A 25,942-nucleotide genomic window follows, 5' to 3' on the forward strand; every position below is an offset into this window, starting at 1 on the left:
TTTATAATTTCTAAAAAAATTGGAAGTGTTTAGTTAAATTAACAAATTTAAGAGGGTTTAGAGAAATTGAATAATATTGTGAAAATAAGTCAATTTTACTGTTTAACTTTATCAGAAAAACCAGAATAATATTCGGAAGAGTGAAATAAATGGAGCCTTAGTTTTCTCTCTCCTCTGGCCCAGTTCTTTCATTGAAATTTGAAAAATGAACTTGAAGCTAACCTGCCGAGAATTCGGTCAATTCACAAATAAACTTTATTCTCCTCCTCCTTGTTTGATTCAAAGTTTGATTACTTTACATATTGGATATAGAATTTGATTCCTTTTTCATGTGGATTCTCTTTTCCTAACATCACGCTCCTTTATCCTATTGAATCCTAATTTGAAAAAGGAAAGAGTTAAAATTAATTTTTTTTTTTTAAAACCGGTTCAAAACCGATTAAGCAGTTTGGTTAAAAACCAGTTCATGCATAAATTCAGTTCGGTTTCGATTCAAATTTTGTAAGAATTGGTTTTTCAGTTCAATTAAAAAAAAGTCAAACTGGTTCGGTTAATCGATTTTTTTCCACCCCTAACTCCTATACATGGTGGAGTTAGATCATCCTTACAACATTAAAAAAGCGCAAATGATTTAAATATTTCACGTATTGTAAAATATATTCAATACATATGATTATGATAAATATGTTATTTAAATTATGAGTAATATTATATTTTTTAAATAAATTCTTAAATGATGTGTCATTTTATGTGGTGTTGATCTATAATTTACTACATCATCTCTTTATTTATATATCAAAGTCACATAAAAGGACATATCAATTACACATTAATTTGGACATGATATCGTTTAGAAAGTGCAGTGTTATTCTTAAATTATAAAACTTTTACTGTATAGTGTTATCAAAATTTAATTACTAAAAACCAATTTTTTTTTTTTTTTTGACAAGAGTGCAAGTATGGATCTTCATAGACCTAACTGATATTTTACCATATACCTTGCGTTTGTTTTACTTTTTAGAATAATATTTTATAATAGAATACTATTTAATGGAATAGAATATGGTTACGAGAATTTGTTTTAGAAAATATATAGATTCATTTTTAACCTCTTATATTTGTTAATTTAATAAACACCCCCTATAATAAAAGTTTATAAATTATAAAAGCATCCCCACCACCCAATTATTGTCGACAGCCGGCCACCATCGCCGAACGGTGATTGGAAGTCGTCAGAATGACGCACAATAGGATAGATTTGGCCTGTCATAAATTAATTTGGCATTTTCCAACCAAATCCACCATCTGACTGGAAACAGCAAAATCTACGACCCAAGATCTGGCCGTTGTTTGGTTATGGCGTCTAAATATGACTATCAATGACCAGATCTTTGATCGTAAATCTGACTATTTTTAACCAGATTTATGGTAGATCTAGTTAGAACTGGATAGATCGGTGCACAAACGGTTAGATTCAGTTGGTTGTACATTGTCACGGCATCGGCGTCCGATGGTGGTAGCAGCGACAGCGGCTGTTGGTCTGTAACAATGATTTGGGATGAGTGAGGGTCTTTTTGTTAATTTATAAACTTTTATTAAAAAAATAATTGTTAAATATTTTGAGTTGAATAGAAAAATAATTATTTCATTGGATCAAATTGGATAGAATAATAGGATGGGATAGTGAAAAAAAATTAAAACAAACGTAATTTTTATCCTTAGCGTAAATCTTTTAATTAATATTTCTTTTTCATATTCTAAATTCTAGATTTAAAAAACAATAGATTTTCTTAAATCATACAGGAGAATCTTAAATTAATACCTGACCCATTTTACATCGGATCCGACCCATGGCCCTCAAATAATGAATTTGGTTCAATTTTGAAAACCCATAAACGGATTCAACCGTCCTCCACAGTTAGCGCCAGCCATGAGAGGAACCAGAAGAAGAGGAAGACAACAAAATTCTCTCCAAAACGACGACACTTGGACTCTCAGACCCCTCAACGATCCACCACCTCCCCTACAAGAAGAACGCAATCTCGAGTCTCCATTAACCTATAAGGACCAAACTTCAGAACAAACTGCACAAAAATCCCCGAAAAAACAGGAAAATCCCAAATGGGTATCGCGCAACCGGCGCGCCCACGTGGTCAAACGCCGATTTGTTAAGAAATCCGAGCTCGAAACTTCGAAAAGTGAACTGGGTTCGCTGAGTAATGAAGACAATTCGTTGGTAAACGAGGTGGATGCTTTGAATATTGGCGAGGAAGTTAAAACAGATAGAGAAGAAAAGAGAAGTAACGAAGGCGATAGGATGTCGAAGAATGAAGCTGTTGACGTGGAAAGTATATTGAATGAGCTGAGTTTAAGTGTGGAAGAGCCAGAATTGGATGATGAGCAGCTGAGGATCAACGATCAACTGCAGGAGGACGAGGTAATTATAAGAATATTGAATTTGGGAGGACGAGGTAATTATAAGAATATTGAATTTGGATTGTGTTTATTGTTCAAAACTTGTAGTTTAGTTGTCTTTTGATGGTGCATGTAGCTGTTGTAAAACCTTTTAAATGTATTTTAAGAATATGAAAGCTGGTTTAGAAGGTAAATTGTTAAGCTTATATGAAATTGTAGCTTTAGTTTAGTGGTTAATGTTATAAGAGAATAAATGTGAAAAGGAAGTAGTGAAGAGAAGTGATGGGAAGAGTAAAGAGATGTATCCTATGGTTTTAGGAAGCTTGCTTGTTTGTTTTGTCGAAAAGGTGAATGGATTTGAATTGGATTGAAAATTGAATTGATGTAAATGTGCAAGTCTGATAGTTATTTATTTTCTGATGTTGAAAAATAGGTGTTTAGTTTGTTTGTTTTACAAACTGGATACATCTGAACATGAATATTTTGACATAAATATATTTAGTGTTAAGTATCATAAAACATTTTGAAAACAGGAATTTGACAAAACTTAAAACAGAATTGTCTGCAAATGTTATAATTCCATTCTTTTACATTTTTTATTATTTTTTATTTTTTTTGGGAATAAATTGAATCATAAGTATAATTATCATTATGCAAATTTCATTTTATTTGAATAGTACTCTATGGTATGTTACACGTTTTCTCTTTTATTCCCCATCTGGAGCCAACTAATTCAACTATATGTATATATTATGAACTCCTTAATTCAGGAAAAAGCCAAGATTGACTTCTTCCAGTAGCAGAAAAGAAACATCTTAAAATGATCATCCACAAGGGACAAAAAGAAGAATTACATTGGACTCTCTATTATATCACTATGCAATACACTAACTAATCGAAAATGAATTCTGTGATTTAATGACCAAACAAAAACTTTTCAATAATTCTTCATCTGAGACAATTCATTCTGGAGGAATGATTCATACAATTATCATTGGATTTCGAAATAAAGTCCTCTACCACTTTTGTTTATTCTTGTTCCTTCATGTTCGTTAGCTATTGTATCTAAGGCAGGAAAAGTATGCTACTCTTAATTTCTGTCTTTTTCTCATCCTTAACTCGTTTTTCAGTTGCTTGCAATGGAGTCTATTTATGGAGAAAATGTCTTCATCCTTGATAGAAAAAGAGGCTTACGATCTTTTCAGGTAATTCTGTTATCCAATAACATTAAAATTTGTGCATCTTGTTAGGAAGTAAATTGTCTTACATGTTTTTCCTTTTGTAGATTGATATACGTATTGAAGCCCTTGGTGAACTAACTGTAACTGCAAAGCTAAATTCATCTAGTCATCTTCTTGCGAAAACTGAAAGTTCAGATGACTTTTCCTACTCTTTTAAAGTCCAGTATCTTCCTCCCATTGTTTTAACTTGTTTATTACCTAAATCATACCCAAGCCATCTCCCTCCATGCTTTACCATTTCTGTTCAGTGGTTGGACTCTGCTAAGATTTCCAAGCTTTGCTCCATGCTGGACTCAATATGGAGGGATCAACCTGGACAAGAAATTATATATCAATGGACAGATTGGCTACAAAATTCTTCTCTTTCATATGTTGGGTTTGATAATGAGATTATGCTCGGTCCTTATGGTGTCATGCATGCTGGAGATAGGCGGGCAATTTCAAGGAGTGTATCACCGGATGTTGATGTTCCTTCAATTAGGACTTACAATGATGAGAGATGCCATGAGAGCTTTCTCAAAAACATTCATGAATGCTGCATCTGTTTCAGTGAGTATGCAGGTAACTATAATTGAAGACTATTAATGGCAAACTTGCTTTCTGTTTTGCTGTTCCTTGGGTGCTTGTTAGGGCTTTGAATATTTCTGTATAATTTTGTTTTTGAAAAAACATTCTTCCTTTCAACTAAGATAAGAAACAAAAGATTCAACCTCTGTAAGTTTGTAGCATTAGAGGTTTGAGTGGTACAGTCTGAGCATTTTCTGAATTTATTCTACTTCCTCTCAAAAATTTCTTTGAATGATTTAAAGATGGTTCTGTAAACTTCTGTGTGTTTGATTCTACTAGTCACTAACTATCTTTTTTATCATCTACATGTAAGCCAAATTGTTTGTATATAATTGTTCTTGTGTAAATATCGATATCTATGCACCATTAATAAACTTCTTTGCAGTTAATAAAATCAGTTCTCCTATTTTACCAGGTACCGACTTTGTCAGACTGCCGTGTAAGCATTTCTTTTGCTGGAAATGCCTGAAGACTTATTCTGACATACATGTCTCTGAACGCAGCATAGGCAAGCTCCAATGTCCCGAAACAAAATGTGGAGGTATGGTTCCTCCCAGTTTGTTGAAGCGATTGCTTGGTGATGAGGAGTATGAGCGCTGGGAATCCTTAATGTTACAAAAAACACTTGAGTCAATGTCTGATGTTGCATATTGTCCAAGATGTGAAACACCTTGCATTGAAGATGAAGAACAACATGCACAATGCTCCAAGTGTTTCTACAGCTTTTGCACACTTTGTAGGGAACGACGCCATGTAGGTGCTACATGTATGACACCTGAATTGAAGCTTCGCATTTTGCAGGTAAAGTTTTATTGGTGTATCTTAGGCATTCTTTAGTTTGGCATGTTTTTTGCTTGTTTGACCAGTCAAGTTGGTAAAAATAGTTATCAGCGCATGAGGAAGGGGATCCACAAATGTCATGACAATTCCAGAAGGATGTAGAATCTAAACCTCCCCCCTTCCCACCACCCCCCACACACCAAAAAAAAAAAAAAAAAAGTCATGCATATTTTTCAGATGCAAGACTTCAAAATTACTAATTTCCAGAGCTAAATGATTTTCTGGGCATTCTATTATATTATAACTGTTATTTGCTACTGTAATTCTCTTTTGAAGTAGAGAGTCGTTATTATCTGATAGAGAGCCAGCAGTGCATCATTTGATCTAATGCTTGATTGCTCATGCTTAGCCATATGGAAAAGCATGCACAATCACTTAAACCTTATCTTTCTCTTATGCCCAGGTATCCACCTTTTCCCATTGATTCTAACATTATGTTTTTGATTTTTCATTAATGCATACTTAATAGCATTACAACCCAAGCATCTCTGGGGCAAGCGTGTTGGATAAATATCTAGGCATATAATCCTTGGATCTTCTCTGTTTCCAGAGATTTAACTGTCAGTTATAATGTGGGTTGTGGGGAGGATTTATGTCCAGCTAATAATACCCTACTTGTAGATTGGCCAGAGTTCTTTAATTTTTTCAAGTGACTGCTTAGCTGAAATGCTCAAGATAATATTAAGGATCTGACCATAGTATTTAAGTACTAATATTGCCCCTATTGTGCAAGGCACGTCGATTGAACACAACCACTACTAGAAAAACTCCCTCTCATTGCAAGCATGGGGTGTTCAATACAAGATCACTTGGTCAGTTTGGCTTTGGTATTCTGTAATACTTGACCCACAACATCACTTAAGCTCTAACAAAGGTGCAACTTATTTGTTGCATTATCTGTTTAATGCTGCCAATAGCTGTCATGGCTTGAACTTCAGTTTGGTAGTTAGATTTTCTTCGAGTTTACTTCTATTGCAATTTCATGGAGGCTGAGAGTATTCATTTAATCTTTAATTTGTTTGATTTATGAGCCAAATAGTTTTCATAAATTAAGATATGATTCAACTTTTTAGTTATATCTTAATATTTTTAATATTTTGAAATGTGTATGATATAATTTTGAAAAAACTGTTTTCGAATTAAAATAGTAGAATAACCACAAAAATGACTTTTAAACCGTTTTCTAATTTTATATTAGTTTTTTAGGATTGTATCTATAACTGTTTAGAAAAAAAAAAAAAAATTCAACTCATTTCTATTGACACATTTTCATAAGATTTTTGTATAATTTGTTTTTTTTTTTTTTTAAATAAACATCTAGATCAAACTGAACCCACGTTTTTAGTAGATTTCTCTTGTAGATTGTAAAATAAATCCTATCGAACCATGTTAAATTGTAAGCTTGTGGTAAAGTAACCTCTTGCGCTGTACCTTAATTAATATTAAAAATATTAAGACACAATTAAAAAGTTTTCGAGTCTCATTAAGTGATCATGTATCACATTTTTAACTTCCTAAGTCATTAGATTTATAGGTATTCAATAGATTATAGGGATCAGTTAATATTCAATAAACTTATCGGACATTCCGATCCACCCTAAAACAAAAAAAAAAAAAAAAAAATGTTAAATTGGGCATTCTAATCATGTTAATTGATCGAGTCATGTGACTACGTACAATCCCATGCCTAACACATACAAATCACGCTCCATTATGGAGTCTCATGAACTGCACATTCCTTACACAGAACAACCTGAAGTTTGGTGTAACAGGGGTTTCGCTAGGGCTGTCGGCCGCCTGCGGTTCACCACGCGGGCCACCAACTTGTCTGACAAGAAGCTGAAACCTAACGTATTATTAGACCGTACAAACTGTTGGGCACACGATCACACTCCCTGCTTTTTACCACTGCATAGGGTCCATGCCTTCAATTATTGCCAAAGATCACCACAGTTCAATAAGGAGTTGGAATTGAATTGATGGAGAGACCAACTAAAATATTTTAAATATTTAAAAATAATATATATGTAATTTAAAATGTTTATGATGTTTTGTTATATATATATATATAATAACGAATTTGGTACATAATATGAAATAAATAATAAATTGTAATTGGACTTTGGAGAAACGCTTCCCTCAATTGTATTATGAAAAATATTTTCGTAATTTAAGATAATAAATAGTTTTGCAGAAGTCAATATTATTATTATTAAATCATGAATTTGGTAGCCGGTAATATCATCTGAATGCTAATTAATTTTCCAAAGCTTGTGATAAATCAATCAAATTATCAATATATTTATTTTTATTTTTGTATCGGGGTGTCTGAGCAAGTTTACGTGCACTTAACTATTCTTGGAGTCCATTGAATACCCTACAAACCCAAAAGACCAGATAACATTGTATTAGGTATCCTCGAGGTTTGAACTCAAAATTCAAGAAATGAACAAACCTATTTAACCGTCAGTTCAATCCCTTGGGGTTTAGTAAAATTTTTTTTGAAATAGCTCTATTTTTACGCCAAAAAAGTCTAACTCAGGTTAAAAATTTTCCTACCGTGATTCAATGAAAAATATGATGTGATAACACAAAAAATTATGAAAAATCCTTAATTATGCAAAATGAGAAACATGGATTCACAGTTTTCATTGCTTTTTTATTTAACTGAAAAAAAAAATTGGCAAAAAAGGGGAAAAGGCTAAGATATAATTGATGTGGGATAATAAGTTAAATTTAATATGAAAAAATAAATAACTGTCGTAATAACTCTTTCGTCCTCTAGTTGGATCGTTTTGAAAGCCCAACTGCAATTCAAGTGCAAGTGACCCGAGCCCAATATTGGACTATGGCTAATTTGGAGGTATTGATTTACCTTAATAATTTAGAATTATAATTACTCCTTTGTTAACTAAATGTAGAATACTATGATGTTAATTATCATATATCATTCCATTTTATTTTATACAATAATTCTGTTTTTCAATAATTTTTATAATTACTTCTCCCACCTCCTCGGATCTTTACTCATTCTTCCTTGGAAGTTGGAACTCGATACAGTGGAAAAAAAAAAACCCTGCAAACCGAATTGAACCAAAAAACCAGACCGAAAAATCAGTTTTTTCTTTAAAACCGTTTCGGTTTGGCAAATATCTAAACCATTTTCGGTTCAGTTATCGATTTGGGGGGGCTTACAAAACCGGTTTTATAACCATTTTTTTAAAGAAACCCTAACTCTATTTTGTATTTTCTATCTAGTCAACTAATTTTACCTAACCTTTAGTTTCTTATCACCAATACCCTGCCTAGAATCATCTTCGATATCACTAACACCCCCACTCTTTCACCACACTGCACAACTAGTCACCACTGCACGCCGGTCCTTCATTCCGTGACGCTATTTAGTTCTTCAATCCTCATCCTCTCTATTTTACTTTATCTTCGAAATCTTGTTCAATCGTAGTCTTTGGCTTCCGCCTGTGTTTTTTGTTGGCTTAATTTATTTCTTGGTTAATTCAATTTCTGGGTTCTAATTTACTTTCATTTTCTTGGTCAATTTCTGTTTTTAGGGTAAAATTGTTTCAGTTGAAGTTGTTGCTCAATTGGTGAATTGTCAAATTCTTTAGAATGTTAGGTAAATGATGTCAAAAGATTGAGGCTCCATGAAGTTATGCTGCGAACAGAATGTTGGTGTAGAACCGTAGAATGTTGGCTGTTCCTGAGTTTTCGAATGATTGCTTATTGGGTGAGGAGCAGTTCTCATTCCAAAATTATACCTACTATTTTGTCTTTTCCTCTGTTCAGGTCAACTTGAAGTCTTGAATTTGCTTCTCTCTATACTTATTTTTTTCTGCGAAAATTTAGGTCCGGCTTATTATTATGATAAATTTTATAATAATTTTTTGAAAAGTTAATTATTGGATATTACATAGGATTTAAAATATAAAAATACTCTTATATTTATTTATTTACTAAACCCCATTATAATAAAATATTAAAATTAACAAAATCCTTCTAACCCACCCATTAAATACGGACAACCGGCCATCACCGTCGAGGTGGTCGGGGTGTTTTTATAATTTCTAAAAAAATTGGAAGTGTTTAGTTAAATTAACAAATTTAAGAGGGTTTAGAGAATTGAATAATATTGTGAAAATAAGTCAATTTTACTGTTTAACTTATCAGAAAACCAGAATAATATTCAAGAGTGAAATATGGAGCCTTAGTTTTCTCTCTCCTCTGGCCCAGTTCTTTCATTGAAATTTGAAAAATGAACTTGAAGCTAACCCGAGAATTCGGTCAATTCACAAATAAACTTTATTCTCCTCCTCCTTGTTTGATTCAAGTTTGATTACTTTACATATTGGATAGAATTTGATTCCTTTTCATGTGGATTCTCTTTTCCTAACATCACGCTCCTTTATCCTATTGAACCTAATTTGAAAAAGGAAAAGTTAAATTAATTTTTTTTTTTTAAAACCGGTTCCAACCGATTAAGCGTTTGGTTAAAAACAGTTCATGCATAAATTCAGTTCGGTTTCGATTCAAATTTTGTAAGATTGGTTTTTTCAGTTCATTAAAAAAAAGTCAAACTGGTTCGGTTATCGATTTTTTTCCACCCCTAACTCCTATACATGGTGGAGTTAGATCATCCTTACAACATTAAAAAGCGCAAATGATTTAAATATTTCACGTATTGTAAAAATATTCAACACATATGATTCCGATAATATGTTATTTAAATATGAGTAATATTATTTTTAAATAAATTCTTAAATGTTGTCATTTTATGTGGTGTTGATCATAATTTACTACATCATCTCTTATTTATATATCAAGTCACATAAAAGGACATATCAATTACATTAATTTGGACTTATGTGTTAGAAAGTGCAGTGTTATTCTTAAATTATAAACTTTTACTGTATAGTGTTATCAAAATTTATTACTAAAAACCAATTTTTTTTTTTTTTTTGACAAGAGTGCAAGTATGGATCTTCATAGACCTAACTGATATTTTACCATATACCTTGCGTTTGTTTTACTTTTATAAATTTTTTATATAAATACATTTAATGGAATAGAATGTTAGAGAATTTGTTTTAGAAAAATAGATTCATTTTAACCTCTTATATTTGTTAATTATAAACCACCCCTATAATAAAGTTTATAAATTATAAAAGCATCCCCACCACCCATTATGTCGACAGCCGGCCACCATCGCCGAACGGTGATTGGAAGTCGTCAGAATGGCACATAGGATAGATTTGCCTGTCATAAATTAATTTGGCATTTTCCAACCAAATCCACCACCTACTGGAAACAGCAAATCTACGACCCAAGATCTGGCCGTTGTTTGGTTATGGCGTCTAAATATGACTATCAATGACCAGATCTTTGATCGTAAATTACTATTTTTAACCAGATTTATGTAGACTAGTTAGAACTGGATAGATCGGTGCACAAACGGTTAGATTCAGTTGGTTGTACATTGTCACGGCATCGGCGTCCGGTGTAGCAGCGACAGCGGCTGTTGGTCTGTAACAATGATTTGGGATGAGTGAGGTCTTTTGTTAATTTATAAACTTTTATTAAAAAATAATTGTTAATATTTTGAGTTGAATAGAAAAATAATTATTCATTGGATCAAATGGATAATAATAGATGGGTGAAAAAAAATTAAAACAAACGTAATTTTTATCCTTAGCGTAAATCTTTTAATTAATATTTCTTTTTCATATTCTAAATTCTAGATTTAAAAAACAATAGATTTCTTATATCATCAAGAAATCTTAATTAATCCGCGACCCATTGAATTTGGTTCAATTTGAAACCCTAAACAGATTCAACCGTCCTCCGCAGTTAGCGCCAGCCATGAGAGGAACCAGAAGAGAAGAAGACAACAAAATTCTCTCCAAAACGACGACACTTGGACTCTCAACCCCTCAACGATCCACCACCCTCCCCTACAAGAAGAACGCGATCTCGAGTCTCCATTAACCTATGAGGACCAAACTTCAGAACAAACTGCACAAAAATCCCCGAAAAACCGGGGAAATCCCAAATGGGTATCGCGCAACCGGCGTGCCCACGTGGTCAAACGCCGATTTGTTAAGAAATCCGAGCTCGAAACTTCGAAAAGTGAACTGGGTTCGCTGAGTAATGAAGAGAATTCGTTGGTAAACGAAGTGGATGCTTTGAATATTGGCGAGAAGTTAAAACAGATAGAGAAGAAAAGAGAAGTAACGAAGGCGATAGGATGTCGAAGAATGGCTGTTGACTGGAAAGTATATTGAATGACTGTTTTAAGTGTGGAAGAGCCAGAATTGGATGATGAGCAGCTGAGGATCAACGATCAACTGCAAGGAGGACGAGGTAATTATAAGGATATTGAATTTGGATTGTGTTTATTGTTTAAAACTTGTAGTTTAATTGTCTTTTGATGATGCATGTAGCTGTTGTAAAACCTTTTAAATGTATTTTAAGAATATGAAAGCTGGTTTAGAAGGTAAATTGTTAAGCTTATATGAAATTGTAGCTTTAGTTTAGTGGTTAATGTTATAAGAAATAAATGTGAAAAGGAAGTAGTGAAGAGAAGTGATGGAAGAGTAAAGAATGTATCCTATGGTTTTAGGAAGCTTGCTTGTTTGTTTTGTCGAAAAGGTGAATGGATTTGAATTGGATTGAAATTGAATTGATGTAAATGTGCAAGTCTGATAGTTATTATTTTTTCTGATGTTGAAAAATAGGTGTTTAGTTTGTTTGTTTTACAAACTGGATACTCTGAACATGAATATTTTGACATAAATATATTAGTGTTAGTATCATAAAACATTTTGAAAACAGGATTTGACAAAACTTAAAACAGAATTGTCTGCAAATGTTATAATTCCATTCTTTACATTTTTTTTTTTTTTTTTATTTTTTTGGGAATAAATTGATCATAAGTATAATTATCATTATGCAAATTCATTTTATTTGATAGTACTCTATGGTATGTTACACGTTTTCTCTTTTATTCCCCATCTGGAGCCAACTAATTCAACTATATGTATATATTATGAACTCCTTAATTCAGGAAAAAGCCAAGATTGACTTCTTCCGTAGCAGAAAAGAAACATCTTAAAATGATCATCCAGGGACAAAAGAAGAATTACATTGGACTCTCTATTATCATCCTATGCAATACACTAACTAATCGAAAATGAATTCTGTGATTTAATGACCACAAAAACTTTTCAATAATTCTTCATCTGAGACAATTCATTCTGGAGGAATGATTCATACAATTTCATTGGATTTCGAAATAAAGTCCTCTACCACTTTTTTTTACTCTTGTTCCTTGTGTTTGTTAGCTATTTTATCTAAGGCAGGAAAAGTATGCTACTCTTAATTTCTGTCTTCTTCTCATCCTTAACTTGTTTTTCAGTTGCTTGCGATGAGTCTATGGAGAAATGTCTTCATCCTTGATAGAAAAAGAGGCCGACGTCATAGTGACTTATGGTATAATTATTATTTGAGATAAGATAATGGGAATGGGTTTATATTCAAATATTATGACATCAATTTCTATGTATGCTTCTAGATTCATATGTTCGATCAATTGTGATGGATTTGAATGTATAATGGTAGGTGATGTAATCTTATAATGACATGTTACTTAAAATAACAATAACTATATTAATGCTAGTGACCATGAATGGGATTACTTATTACTTAAGCTATTATTTTGCTTTCTGATAAATTATTGCCTTTGATTATTTTTATTTCATTATACAATTAAACTTTTTTATATAGTCATAATATTGGAACCAATTAAATTTATTATTATGAGAAAGTTATAATTTAATGGAACTGTAGTTACAAGAATGATTGTTTTGATTTCTTATTTTATAATTCATGTTTTAATAATATTAAAATTTCAATTCATTGTTATAGTAATATTATGATAGCATGGAAATAGATATCAAAGAGTTATTATAAAATTTAGTAGTTAGATTCGACAACTTTACCATACTAATCAAATGAATATTAATGTTTTCCTCAATCATCCAAATGAGCAACAAGTCATGTATGCTTTAACTGAAGAAAAAATTATTACTGGAATTACACAAGAAGAGGAAGGAGTTTCATGGTAAGAAGCTAAATATTTTGGCTTCAATAAGAAGGTGTTCATGCTGGCGATTTATTATGTACCTGTAAGATAAAAGATGTGGTAATAACTCAAAAAACATAAATCATTATCTCAAACAACTTTAAATAAGTATTTTACTTAATTTTGAACCGTTAATGTAAGTATGTAACATAAGATATATTTTTTGCAATATACATATAATTATTACTATGTAGATGTAAGTTTCTTAAAACAGGACCTAGAAAAATTATAATTTATTACAATATGAATTTTTTTTTTTTTTTATAACTGGTCCAAATTGAGACCAGATTTTTTTATGACTACATGGATGTTATTCCTATATAGAATATCATTGTAGAGAGGTTCTACTATATTAGCAATTTGATAAATACTTATTAATTTATAATAATATAAGTTCTAATAACTCACTAGCAAGAGAGAGATTTTTGTTATTTTAAAAAATTGAGAAAGACTTTTGTAACTACATTAAACATTTTTTTAACTCTTTATATTAATAGAAAACTTAATTCATGTATTATCTATAAATAAATAAATAAATGAGTGAAGCCAATTTTTAAGTAAGAGAAAAAAAATGACGTGTTAAAGTTATAACGAGTAATTTGTTTGATTTATGAGCCAAAAATAGTTTTCATAAATTAAGATATGATTCAAACTTTTTAGTTATATCTTAATATTTTTAATATTTGAAAGTGTATGATATAATGTTGAAAAAACTGTTTTCGATTAAAAATAGTAGAATAACCACAAAAAATGACTTTTAACCGTTCTAATTTTATATTAGTTTTAGGATTGTATCTATAAACTGTTTAGAAAAAAAAAAAAAAATTCAACTCATTTTCTTGAACACATTTTCATAAGATTTTTGTATAATTTGTTTTTTTTTTTTTTTAAATAAACATCTAGATCAAACTGAACCCACGTTTTTAGTAGATTTCTCTTTGTAGATTGTAAAATAAATCCTATCGAACCATGTTAAATTGTAAGCTTGTGGTAAAGAACCTCTTGCGCGTACCTTAATTAATATTAAAAATATTAAGACACAATTAAAAAGTTTTCGAGTCTCATTAAGTGATCATGTATCACATTTTTAACTTACTTAAGTCATTAGATTTATAGGGTATTCAATAGATTATAGGGATCAGTTAATATTCAAATAAACTTATCGGGACATTCCGATCACCCTAAAACAAAAAAAAAAAAAAAAAATGTTAAATTGTAGGGCATTCTAATATGTATTGATCGGTCAGTGACTACGTACAATCCCAGGTCCTAACACATAACAAATCACGCTCCATTATGGAGTCTCATGAACTGCACATTCCTTACACAGAACAACCTGAAGTTTGGTGTAACAGGGGTTTCGCTAGGGCTGTCGGCCGCCTGCGGTTCACCAGCGCAGGGCCAGCCAACTTGTCTGACAAGAAGGCTGAACCTAACGTATTATTAGACCGTACAAAACTGTGGGCACACGATCACACTCCCTGCTTTTACCACTTGCATAGGGTCATGCCTTCAATATTGCCAAAGATCACACAGTTCAATAATGGAGTTGGAATTGAATTGATGGAGGAGACCAAACTAAAATATTTTAAATATTTAAAATATATATATATGTAATTAAAATGTTATGATGATTTTGTTATTATATATATAATAAAGAAATTGGTACCATAATTGAATAAATATAATATTAGTAATTGACTTTGAGAAAACGCTTCCCTCAATTGTATTATGAAAATATTTTCGTAATTTAGATATAATAAGTTGTGCAAGAAGTCAATATTATTATTATAAATCATGAATTTGGTAGCCGGTAATATTCATATGAATGCTAATTAATTTTCCAAAAGCTTGTGATAAATCAATCAAATTATCATATATTTTATTTATTTTTGTATCGGGGTGTCTGAGCAGTTTACGTGCACTTTAACTAATTCTTGGAGTCCATTGAATACCCTACAAACCAAAAGACCAGATAAACATTGTATTAGGTATCCTCAGAGTTTGAACTCAAAAATTCAAGAAATGAAACAAACCTATTTAACCGTCAGGTCAATCCTTGGGGTTTAGATAATTTATTTTGAAATAGCCTATTTTTACGCCAAAAAAGTCTAACTCAGGTTAAAAATTTATCTACCGTGAATTTCAATGAAAAAATAGATGTGATAACACAAAAAAATTATGAAAATACTTAATTATGCAAAATGAGAAACATGGATTCACATGTTTTCATTGTTTTATATTTAACTGAAAAAAAAAATTGGCAAAAAAGGGGATAAAGGCTAAGATATAAGTTGTATGTGAGGTAAAATAAGTTAAATAATTTATAGAAAAAAAATAAATACTTGTCGTAATAACTCTTTCGTCTCTAGTTGGATCGTTTTGAAAGCCCAACTGCAATTCAAGTGACGTGAACCGAGCCCAATATTGGACTATGGCTAATTTGGAGGTATTGATTTACCTTAATAATTTAGAATTATAAAATTACTCCTTTTGTAACTAAATGTAGAATACTATGATGTTAATTATTATATCATTCATTATTTTTATACAAAAATCGTTTTTAATAATTTTATAATTACTTCTCCACCTCCTCGGATCTTTACTCATTCTTCCTTGGAGTTGGAACCGAATTACAGGTGGAAAAAAAAACCCTGCAAACCGAATTGAACCAAAAAACCAGACCGAAAAATCAGTTTTCTTTAAAACGTTCGGTTTGGCAAATATCTAAACCAAATTTTCGGTTCAGTTATCGATTTGGGGGGGCTTACAAAACCGGTTTTATAAACCGATTTTTTTAAAGATAACCCTAACTCTATTTTGTATTTTCTATCTAAGTCAACTAATTTACCTAACCTTTGTTTCTTATCACCAATACCATGACTAGAATCATCTTCGATATTCACTAACAACCCCACTCTTTCACCACATGCACAACTAGTCACCACTGCACGCCGGTCTTCAGAGTCCGTGACGCTATTTAGTTCTTCAATCCTCATCCTCTCTTATTTACTTATCTTCGAAATCTTGTTCAATCTGTAGTCTTTGGCTTCCGCCTGTGTTTTTGTTGGCTTAATTTATTTCTTGGTTAATTTCAATTTCTGGGTTCTAATTTACTTTCATTTTCTTGGTCAATTTCTGTTTTTAGGGTAAAATTGTTTCAGTTGAAGTTGTTGCTCAATTTGTGAATTGTCAAATTCTTTTAGAATGTTAGGTAGAATGATTGTCAAAAGATTGAGGCTCCTATGAAGTATTGCTGCGAACAGAATGTTGGGTAGAACCGTAGAATGTTGGGCTGTTCCTGAGTTTCAGAATGATTGCTTATGGGTGGAGGAGCAGTTCTCATTCCAAAATTATACCTACTATTTTGTCTTTTCCTTGTTCAGGTCAACTTGAAGTCTTGAATTTGCTTCTCTCTTATACTTATTTTTTCTGCGAAAATTTAGGGTCCGGCTTATTATATGAAAATTTTATAATATATTTGAAAAAAGTTAAATTAGTGGATTACATAGGATTTGAAAATTAATAAAATACTCTTTATATTTATTTATTTACTAAACACCATTATAATAAAATATTAAAAGTTAACAAAAATACTTCTAACCCACCCATTAAATACGGAAACCGGCCATCACCGTCGGAGGGTGGTGGGGTGTTTTTATAATTTCTAAAAAAATTGGAAGTGTTTAGTTAAATTAACAAATTTAAGAGGGTTTAGAGAATGAATAATATGTGAAAATAAGTCATTTTACTGTTAAATTATCAGAAAACCGAATAATATTCGGAAGAGTGAAATAAATGGAGCCTAGTTTTCTCTCTCTCGGCCCAGTTCTTTCATTGAAATTTGAAAAATGAACTTGAAGCAACTGCCGGAATTCGGTCAATTCACAAAAAACTTTATTCTCTCCTCCTTGTTTGATTCAAAGTTTGATTACTTTACATATTGGATATAGAATTTGATTCCTTTTCATGTGGATTCTCTTTTCCTAACATCACGCTCCTTTATCCTATTGAATCTCATTTTGAAAAAGGAAAGAGTTAAAATTAATTTTTTTTTTTAAAACCGGTTAAAACCGATTAAGCAGTTTGGTTAAAACCAGTCATGCATAAATTCAGTTCGGTTTCGATTCAATTTGTGAAGAATTGGTTTTCAGTTCATTAAAAAAAAGTCAAACTGGTTCGGTTAATCGATTTTTTTCCACCCCTAACTCCTATACATGGTGGAGTTAGATCATCCTTACAACATATAAAAGCGCAAATGATTTAATATTTCACGTATTGTAAATATATTCAACACATATGTTCCGATAAATATGTTATTTATTATGAGTAATATTATATTTTTTAAATAAATTCTTAAATGATGTGTCATTTTATGTGGTGTTGATCTATAATTTACTACATCATCTCTTATTTTATAATCAAGTACATAAAAGGACATATCAATTACACATTAATTTGGACATGATATCGTTGAAAGTGCAGTGTTATTCTTAAATTATAAAACTTTTACTGTATAGTGTTATCAAAATTTAATACTAAAAACCAATTTTTTTTTTTTTTTTGACAAGAGTGCAAGTATGGATATAGACCTAAGATATTTTACCATATACCTTGCGTTTGTTTTTTTTAATAATATTTATAATAGAATACTATTTAATGGAATAGAATATGGTTACGAGAATTTGTTTTAGAAAATATATAGAGAATTTTTAACCCTTATATTTGTAATTTAATAAACACCCCCTATAATAAAAGTTTATAAATTTAAAAGCATCCCCACACCCATTATTGTCGACAGCCGGCCACCATCGCCGAACGGGTATTGGAGTCGTCAGAATGACGACAATAGGATAGATTTGGCCTGTCATAAATTATTTGGCATTTTCAACCAAATCCACCATCTGACTGGAAACAGCAAAATCTACGACCAAGATCTGGCCGTGTTTGGTTATGGCGTCTAAATATGACTATCAATGACCAGTCTTTGATCGTAAATCTGACTATTTAACCAGATTATGGTAGATCTAGTTAGAACTGGATAGATCGGTGCACAAACGGTTAGATTCAGTTGGTTGTACATTGTCACGGCATCGGCGTCCGATGGTGGTAGCAGCGACAGCGGCTGTTGGTCTGTAACAATGATTTGGGATGAGGTGAGGTCTTTTTGTTAATTTATAAACTTTATTAAAAAAATAATTGTTAAATATTTTGAGTTGAATAGAAAATAATTATTTCATTGGATCAATTGGATAGAATAATAGGAGGGTAGTGAAAAAAAATTAAAACAAACGTTTTTTATCCTTAGCGTAAATCTTTTAATTAATATTTCTTTTTCATATTCTAAATTCTAGATTTAAAAAACAATAGATTTTCTTATATCATACAAGAGAATCTAAATAATACGCGACCCATTGATTTGGTTCAATTTGAAAACCCATAAACAGATTCAACCGTCCTCGCAGTTAGCGCCAGCCATGAGAGGAACCAGAAGAGGAAGAAGACACAAAAATTCTCTCCAAAACGACGACACTGGACTCTCAAACCCTCAACGATCCACCACTCCCCTACAAGAAGAACGCGATCTCGAGTCTCCCATTAACCTATGAGGACCAAACTTCAGACAAACTGCACAAACCCCGAAAAACCGGGAATCCCAAATGGGTATCGCGCAACCGGCGTGCCCACGTGGTCAAACGCCGATTTGTTAAGAAATCCGAGCTCGAAACTCGAAAAGTGAACTGGGTTCGTGAGTAATGAAGAGAATTCGTTGGTAAACGAAGTGGATGCTTTGAATATTGGCGAGGAAGTTAAAACAGATAGAGAAGAAAAGAAGAAAGTACGAAGGCGATAGGATGTCGAAGAATGAAGCTGTTGACGTGGGAAAGTATATTGAATGAGCTGAGTTTAAGTTGGGAAGAGCCAGAATTGGATGATGAGCAGCTGAGGATCACGATCAACTGCAGGAGGACGAAGGTAATTATAAGGATATTGAATTGGATTGTGTTTATTGTTAAAACTTGTAGTTAATTGTCTTTTGATGATGCATGTAGCTGTTGTAAACTTTTAAATGATTTTAAGAATATGAAAGTGGTTTAGAAGGTAAATTGTTAAGCTTATATGAAATTGTAGCTTAGTTTAGTGGTTAATGTTATAAGAGAATAAATTGAAAAGGAAGTAGTGAGAGAAGTGATGGGAAGTAAAGAGATGTATCCTATGGTTTTAGGAAGCTTGCTTGTTGTTTTGTCGAAAAGGTGAATGGATTGAATTGGATTGAAAATTGAATTGATGTAAATGTGCAGTCTGATAGTTATTTATTTTCTGATGTTGAAAAATAGGTGTTTAGTTTGTTTGTTTTCAAACTGGATACATCTGAACATGAATATTTGACAATATATTTAGTGTTAAGTATCTAAAACATTTTGAAAACAGGAATTTGACAAAACTTAAAACAGAATTGTCTGAAATGTTATAATTCCATTCTTTACATTTTTTATTATTTTTATTTTTTTTTGGGAATAAATTGAATCATAAGTATATTATCATTATGCAAATTTCATTTTATTTGAATGTACTCTTGTTGTTACACGTTTTCTCTTTTATTCCCCATCTGGAGCCAACTAATTCAACTATATGTATATATTATGAACTCCTTATTCAGGAAAAGCCAAGATTGACTCTCCAGTAGCAGAAAAGAAACATCTTAAAATGATCATCCACAAGGGACAAAAAGAAGATTACATTGGACTCTCTATTAATCACTATGCAAACACTAACTAATCGAAAATGAATTCTGTGATTTAATGACCAAACAAAAACTTTTCAATAATTCTTCATCTGAGACAATTCATTCTGGAGGAATGATTATACAATTATCATTGGATTTCGAAATAAAGTCCTCTACCACTTTTTTTACTCTTGTTCCGATGGTGTAGCTTTTTATCTAAGGCAGGAAAGTATGCTACTCTTAATTTCTGTCTTCTTCTCATCCTTAACTTGTTTCAGTTGCTTGCGATGGAGTCTATTATGGAGAAAATGTCTTCATCCTGATAGAAAAAGAGGCCTACGATCTTTTCAGGTAGTTCTGTTATCCAATAACACTAAAATTTTTGCATCTTATAAGGAAGTAAATTGTCTTACATGTTTTCCTTTTGTAGATTGATATAAGTATTGAAGCCCTTGGTGAACTAACTGTAACTGCAAAGCTAAATTCATCTAGTCATCTTCACGCGAAAACTGAAAGTGTAGATGACTTTTCCTACTCTTTTAAAGTCCAGTATCTTCCTCCCATGTTTAACTTGTTTATACCTAAATCATACCCAAGCCATCTCCCTCCATGCTTTACCATTTCAGTTCAGTGGTTGGACTCTGCTAAGATTTCGAATCTTTGCTCCATGCTGGACTCAATATGGAGGGATCAACCTGGACAAGAAATTATATATCAGTGGACAGATTGGCACAAAATTCTTTCTTTCATATGTTGGGTTTGATAATGAGATTATGCGGTCCTTATGGTGTCATGCATGCTGGAGATAGGCGGGCAATTTCAAGGAGTGTATCACCGGAGTTGATGTCCTTCAATTAGGACTTAAATGATGAGAGATGCCAGAGAGCTTTCTCAAAAACATTCATGAATGCTGCATCTGTTTCAGTGAGTATGCAGGTAACTATATTGAAGACTATTAATGGCAAACTTGCTTTCTGTTTGCATTCTTGGGTTCTTGTTAGGGCTTTGAATTTCTGTATAATTTTGTTTTGAAAAAACATTCTTCCTTTCAAACTAAGATAAGAAACAAAAGATTCAACCTCTGTAGTTTGTAGCATCAGAAGTTGAGTGATAAGTCTGAGCATTTTCTGAATGTATTCTACTCCTTTCAAAAATTTCTTGAATTATTTAAAGATGGTTCTGTAAACTTTGAGTGTTTGATTCTATTAGTCATAACATCTTTTTATCATCTACATGTAAGCCAAATTGTTTGTATATAATTGTTCTTGTGTAATATGATATCTATGCACCATTAATAAACTCTTTGCAGTTAATAAAATAGTTCTCTATTTTACAGGTACCGACTTTGTCAGACTGCCGTGTAAGCATTTCTTTTGGGAAATGCCTGAAGACTTATTCTGACTATACATGTCTCTGAACGCAGCATGGCAAGCTCCAATGTCCCGAAACAAAATGTGGAGGTATGGTTCCTCCCAGTTGTTGAAGCGATTGCTTGGTGATGAGGAGTATGAGCGCTGGGAATCCTTAATGTTACAAAAAACCACTTGAGTCAATGTCTGATGTGTGCATATTGTCCAAGATGTGAAACACCTTGCATTGAAGATGAAGAACAACTGCACAATGCTCCAGTGTTTCTACAGCTTTTGCACTTTGTAGGGAACGACGCCATGTAGGTGCTACATGTATGACCTGAATTGAAGCTTCGCATTTTGCAGGTAAAGATTATTGGTGTATCTTAGGCATTCTTTAGTTTGGCATGTTTTTTGCTTGTTTGACAGTCAAGTGGTAAAAATAGTTATCAGCGCATGAGGAAGGGGATCCACAAATGTCATGACAATTCCAGAAGGATGTAGAATCTAAACCTCCCCCTTCCCACCACCCCCAACACCAAAAAAAAAAAAAAAAAAAAAGTCATGCTATTTTTCAGATGCAAGACTTCAAAATTACTAATTTCCAGAGCTAAATGATTTTCTGGGCATTCATTACATCATAATTGTTATTTGCTATGTAATTCTCTTTTGAAGTAGAGAGTCGTTATTATCTGATAGAGAGCAGCAGTGCATCATTTGATCTAAGCTTGATTGCTCATGCTTAGCCATATGGAAAACCATGCACAATCATTAAACCTTATCTCTCTTATGCCCAGGTATCCGCCTTTTCCCATTGATTCTACATTATGTTTTGATTTTCATTAATGCATACTTAATAGCATTACAACCCAAGCATCTCTGGGGCAAGCGTGTTGGATAAATATCTAGGCTATAATCCTTGGATCTTCTCTGTTTCCAGAGATTTAACTGTCAGTTATAATGTGGGTTGTGGGGAGGATTTATGTCCAGCTAATAATACCCTACTTGTAGATTGGCCAGAGTTCTTTAATTTTTTCAGTGAACTGCTTAGCTGAAATGCTCAAGATAATATTAAGGATCTGACCATAGATTTAAGTACTAATATTGCCCCTCATGTGCAAGGCATGTCGATTGAACACAACCACTACTAGAAAAACTCCCTCTCATTGCAAGCATGGGTGTTTCAATACAAGACCACTTGGTCAGTTTGGCTTTGGTATTCTGTAATACTCGACCCCCAACATCACTTAAGCTAACAAAGGTGCACTTATTTGTTGCATTATCGTTTAATGCTGCCAATAGCTGTCAGGCTTGAACTTCAGTTTGGTAGTTAGATTTTCTTCGAGTACTTCTATTGCAATTTCATGGAGGCTGAGAGTATTCTTTAATCTCTTTTTTTTATTTTTATTAAATCAGATTTCATTGCTATACATCTGTATGTAAGTTTTTCGCTAGTGTGTGTATATATATATAATAATATATATAAAACTGGGAACAAGGAGATTTTATGAAAGAAATAAAGAATACACTTAGCCAAGTGTATTTAATCAGCGTACCTTGAAAGAAACCAGTCTAAGACACAGCCAAAGCCAAGAAAAAATAGAAGAAATTAAGAGCTAGATGAATTAATAAAATAAAATAATTGCGAGACCTTAATACCATATGTAGAAGATGAACAGCAGAGGAAGGAGCATCCCTCTAATGAATGTATCCAGTTTAAAAGCTTTTCGCATTATTCATATGTTAGAATCATAAGATTAATCAAAGAAATCTAAGTGATGTTATTGTTGTTGCCCTTTTTTTTTTTTTTTTTTTTTTTTTGGTTATCGGGGTTGTAGGCCAGCTTACGCGCACCTTAACTTGTCCCTAACCCCAAACAAGGCTTTCAAAACAGGGCAAGCCCTAGTCATGGCCAACAATATTAGCACAGACTGTAGGCCTTACCCTGTTTCGGAAGCCTTGTTTGGGGTTGAGGGACTAGTCGAGGTACACGTAAGCTGGCTGGATACCCCGGTAATTAAAAAAAAAAAAAAAAAAGGCCAACGCCTTTTGATGAGGGAGTAAATTAATTTGTGTTTGACCGATTTATCATTACATTTTCTGGATTGTTAACAGTGTTAGAACCTCGAAGCTGCTATGAGTTTGGTATCCCAAAATTTTTTCATTATACTTTGTGGTGTTTCATGGTGTTTGGGATCATCCATGTTGTAATCTGGGGTTTCCATTGTTGATGTCCTTCCAATTCACTCTTTCTAGCTTTATTTTTTGTTTAGTTTGATCCCCTAAAGAATTTAGTTTTTCCATTGAATTTCAGCTTTTTCAGTGGTACTTCAGAAACTTCTCATGCTATATACTGTAGAAAATTTATCTTGTTGCTCATAAGTTATGTCCTCAAACCTTTCTTGCAGGAGCGCCAAAATTCATCACAGCTACAGGAATCACAAAAACAAAGGGAGAGGGAAATGATCAATGAGATGCTTAGTGTCAAGGAAATACTTCGTGATGCTAAGCAATGTCCATCTTGTAAGATGGCAATCTCAAGGACTGAAGGCTGTAATAAGATGGTATGTCATAACTGTGGGCAGTACTTTTGCTATCGCTGTAACAAAGCAATTGATGGATATGATCATTTTAGGTTTGTGATTTATTACTGCACAAGTTGGTGGTTTTTTTCCTTTTATTTGAATGTATGTGTTTTGATCACTGGATATGGGCCTAATTATCTTTCTCTTGATGAAGTGATGGGACATGCGACCTCTTCCCACAGGAGGCGATTAATAACTGGGAGGAGCGGATGAATGCCCGACAGGTTGTGGCTCAGATTCAAGCCGAAATGTTTGCTGATCATGGTCACTTATGCCCTAATTGTGGTCAACACAATGCAAAGGTGAGTGAAGTTGGATCGGTAATGATGAAGTTTAGGTATATGCAAACACTAGATTCTGAAAAAAATGGAATCATACATATTCTCTAAGTCCCGAAGTGTTATTTAAGATACTTTGTGTTGTCTCAACTAACAAATTTTTTTTTATAAACAGGTTGGCAATAACAATCATATCTTCTGCTGGGCATGCCAAATGCACTACTGTTACTTGTGTAGAAAGATCGTGAGGCGCAGCTCTCTGCATTATGGACCAAAGGGTTGCAAGCAACACACTGTGGGATAATTGAGAAGGGGTGAATCAAACATTTGGTAGTAACCATAAACAGCTTTTGGTTTGGTACATCTTGATGAAATCGAAGTTTAATAGAGGTTCTTATAGATGTTATACAAGTTGAACTGGTCCAAATGCAAGATTTTCAGTTGATTGATCTTTGATGCACGTTCATTCGTTGGCTAAATATCTCTCTGGGGTGATGGCTTCTCTGATGTTGTAGAGTACTTGTTTTGGTGCCTGGAGCTTACTTTTTTAAGGATGTATATTTGTTTCATTATGGCGACATTTCTTCCACCGGTGCTGGCTATTGTAGTTAAATGTAAATGTACAGGGTGCCCATTTTTGACAGATTTCATTTATTTATTGTTTGCGTATAAAAAGGAATAAAAAGGTGAAATGTCTGAAACATTACAGTAACTTATCGATGGATTATGCTTCCAAATGATCTTTGCACAAGTTTTAGTTTTACCGATAACGATTAGCTCATTGAATGAACTGGTTTAGTCATCGTCTTGTCGGAGGAGTCGGTAATACTGATGGTTCAAAACAGTGAAAAATGAATATGATGAGTCTAAATGAATGAAAAAGTGAACATGATAAGTTTAATTTTTTACGTTATTTTAAAAGTTAGACCGGAGGACAATCCGTTTTGTTGAACGGGTCATGGGCCATTGGTTCAACCGGTTGGACCGATGACGTTAGCACAATTTTATTTTTAAAAATTTTTTTTAATCCCTTAAATTTAATATATTACAAAAATTCCCCTAAAAAAGTTTTAATCAGTCCTTAAAATTTTCATTATTTAAAAAATACCTTAAAAATTACCAATTAATCCCTAAACTTTTGACACATCTCCAAAATACCCCTAAAAATTACAATTAACCCTTATAATTTTGAAATATTGCAAAAACCCCCTAAGACCTGAATTGGACCGGAGAAGCTGCCGTGTCCCTGTCAGACCGGTCTGGTTTGGTTTTTAAAATAGAGATTTTTTGTATTCACTTTTCTACTTATTTTCTACCATCTCAATTTATACACAAATTTTCGTAAGATTTGTTTGTATATTGTTTAAAACAAAGTTTATGCTGTTTCTCAATCTAAAAACAAAATTTGTCTAGTGATTGCTTTGTTTATGGAAAAAACATAAAAAACCAATTTAATTGTTAACAATCTCTTTAGACTAATAAAAATCTATAAGACTATGAAAATCTTCCATGAAAGTATGGGAAATTTTCAAAAACTACCCCTAACCATCTGCTAATATTTAAACTCATGGTATTTATGCAGGAAACTATGAAAATATACCCTTGAACCCTAACGCTGTCAAATTAAGTTTAACAGTCCAGGGGTATTTTGGGAAATTAAATAAAAATAGTAAACTCTATTTATATTTCACTATTTCTAAGAACCATATAAAAAAATTAAATTAGAGTGAGGCTAATATTTACCACGTTCCAGTTGTGGAGCGTCACAAAAAAATATCAGATTCA

General features: G+C 32.5%; 1 protein-coding gene across 1 annotated transcript; it reads left to right on the forward strand.

Annotated features, from left to right (window-relative positions):
- Positions 1-1,871: 1,871 nt before the first annotated feature.
- Positions 1,872-24,869, forward strand: LOC116106562 (E3 ubiquitin-protein ligase RNF14). Its single transcript, XM_031392936.1, has 7 exons — positions 1,872-2,437; positions 3,546-3,620; positions 3,701-4,217; positions 4,639-5,024; positions 23,703-23,929; positions 24,034-24,181; positions 24,333-24,869. Exons 1-7 carry the CDS (start codon positions 1,931-1,933, stop codon positions 24,459-24,461), a joined length of 1,989 nt encoding a protein of 662 aa, XP_031248796.1. The 5' UTR covers positions 1,872-1,930; the 3' UTR covers positions 24,462-24,869.
- Positions 24,870-25,942: the final 1,073 nt, after the last annotated feature.

This window comes from Pistacia vera, unplaced genomic scaffold (assembly GCF_008641045.1).
Source record: "Pistacia vera cultivar Batoury unplaced genomic scaffold, PisVer_v2 Contig52, whole genome shotgun sequence".
In the NCBI taxonomy this organism is placed as follows: Eukaryota; Viridiplantae; Streptophyta; class Magnoliopsida; order Sapindales; family Anacardiaceae; genus Pistacia; species Pistacia vera.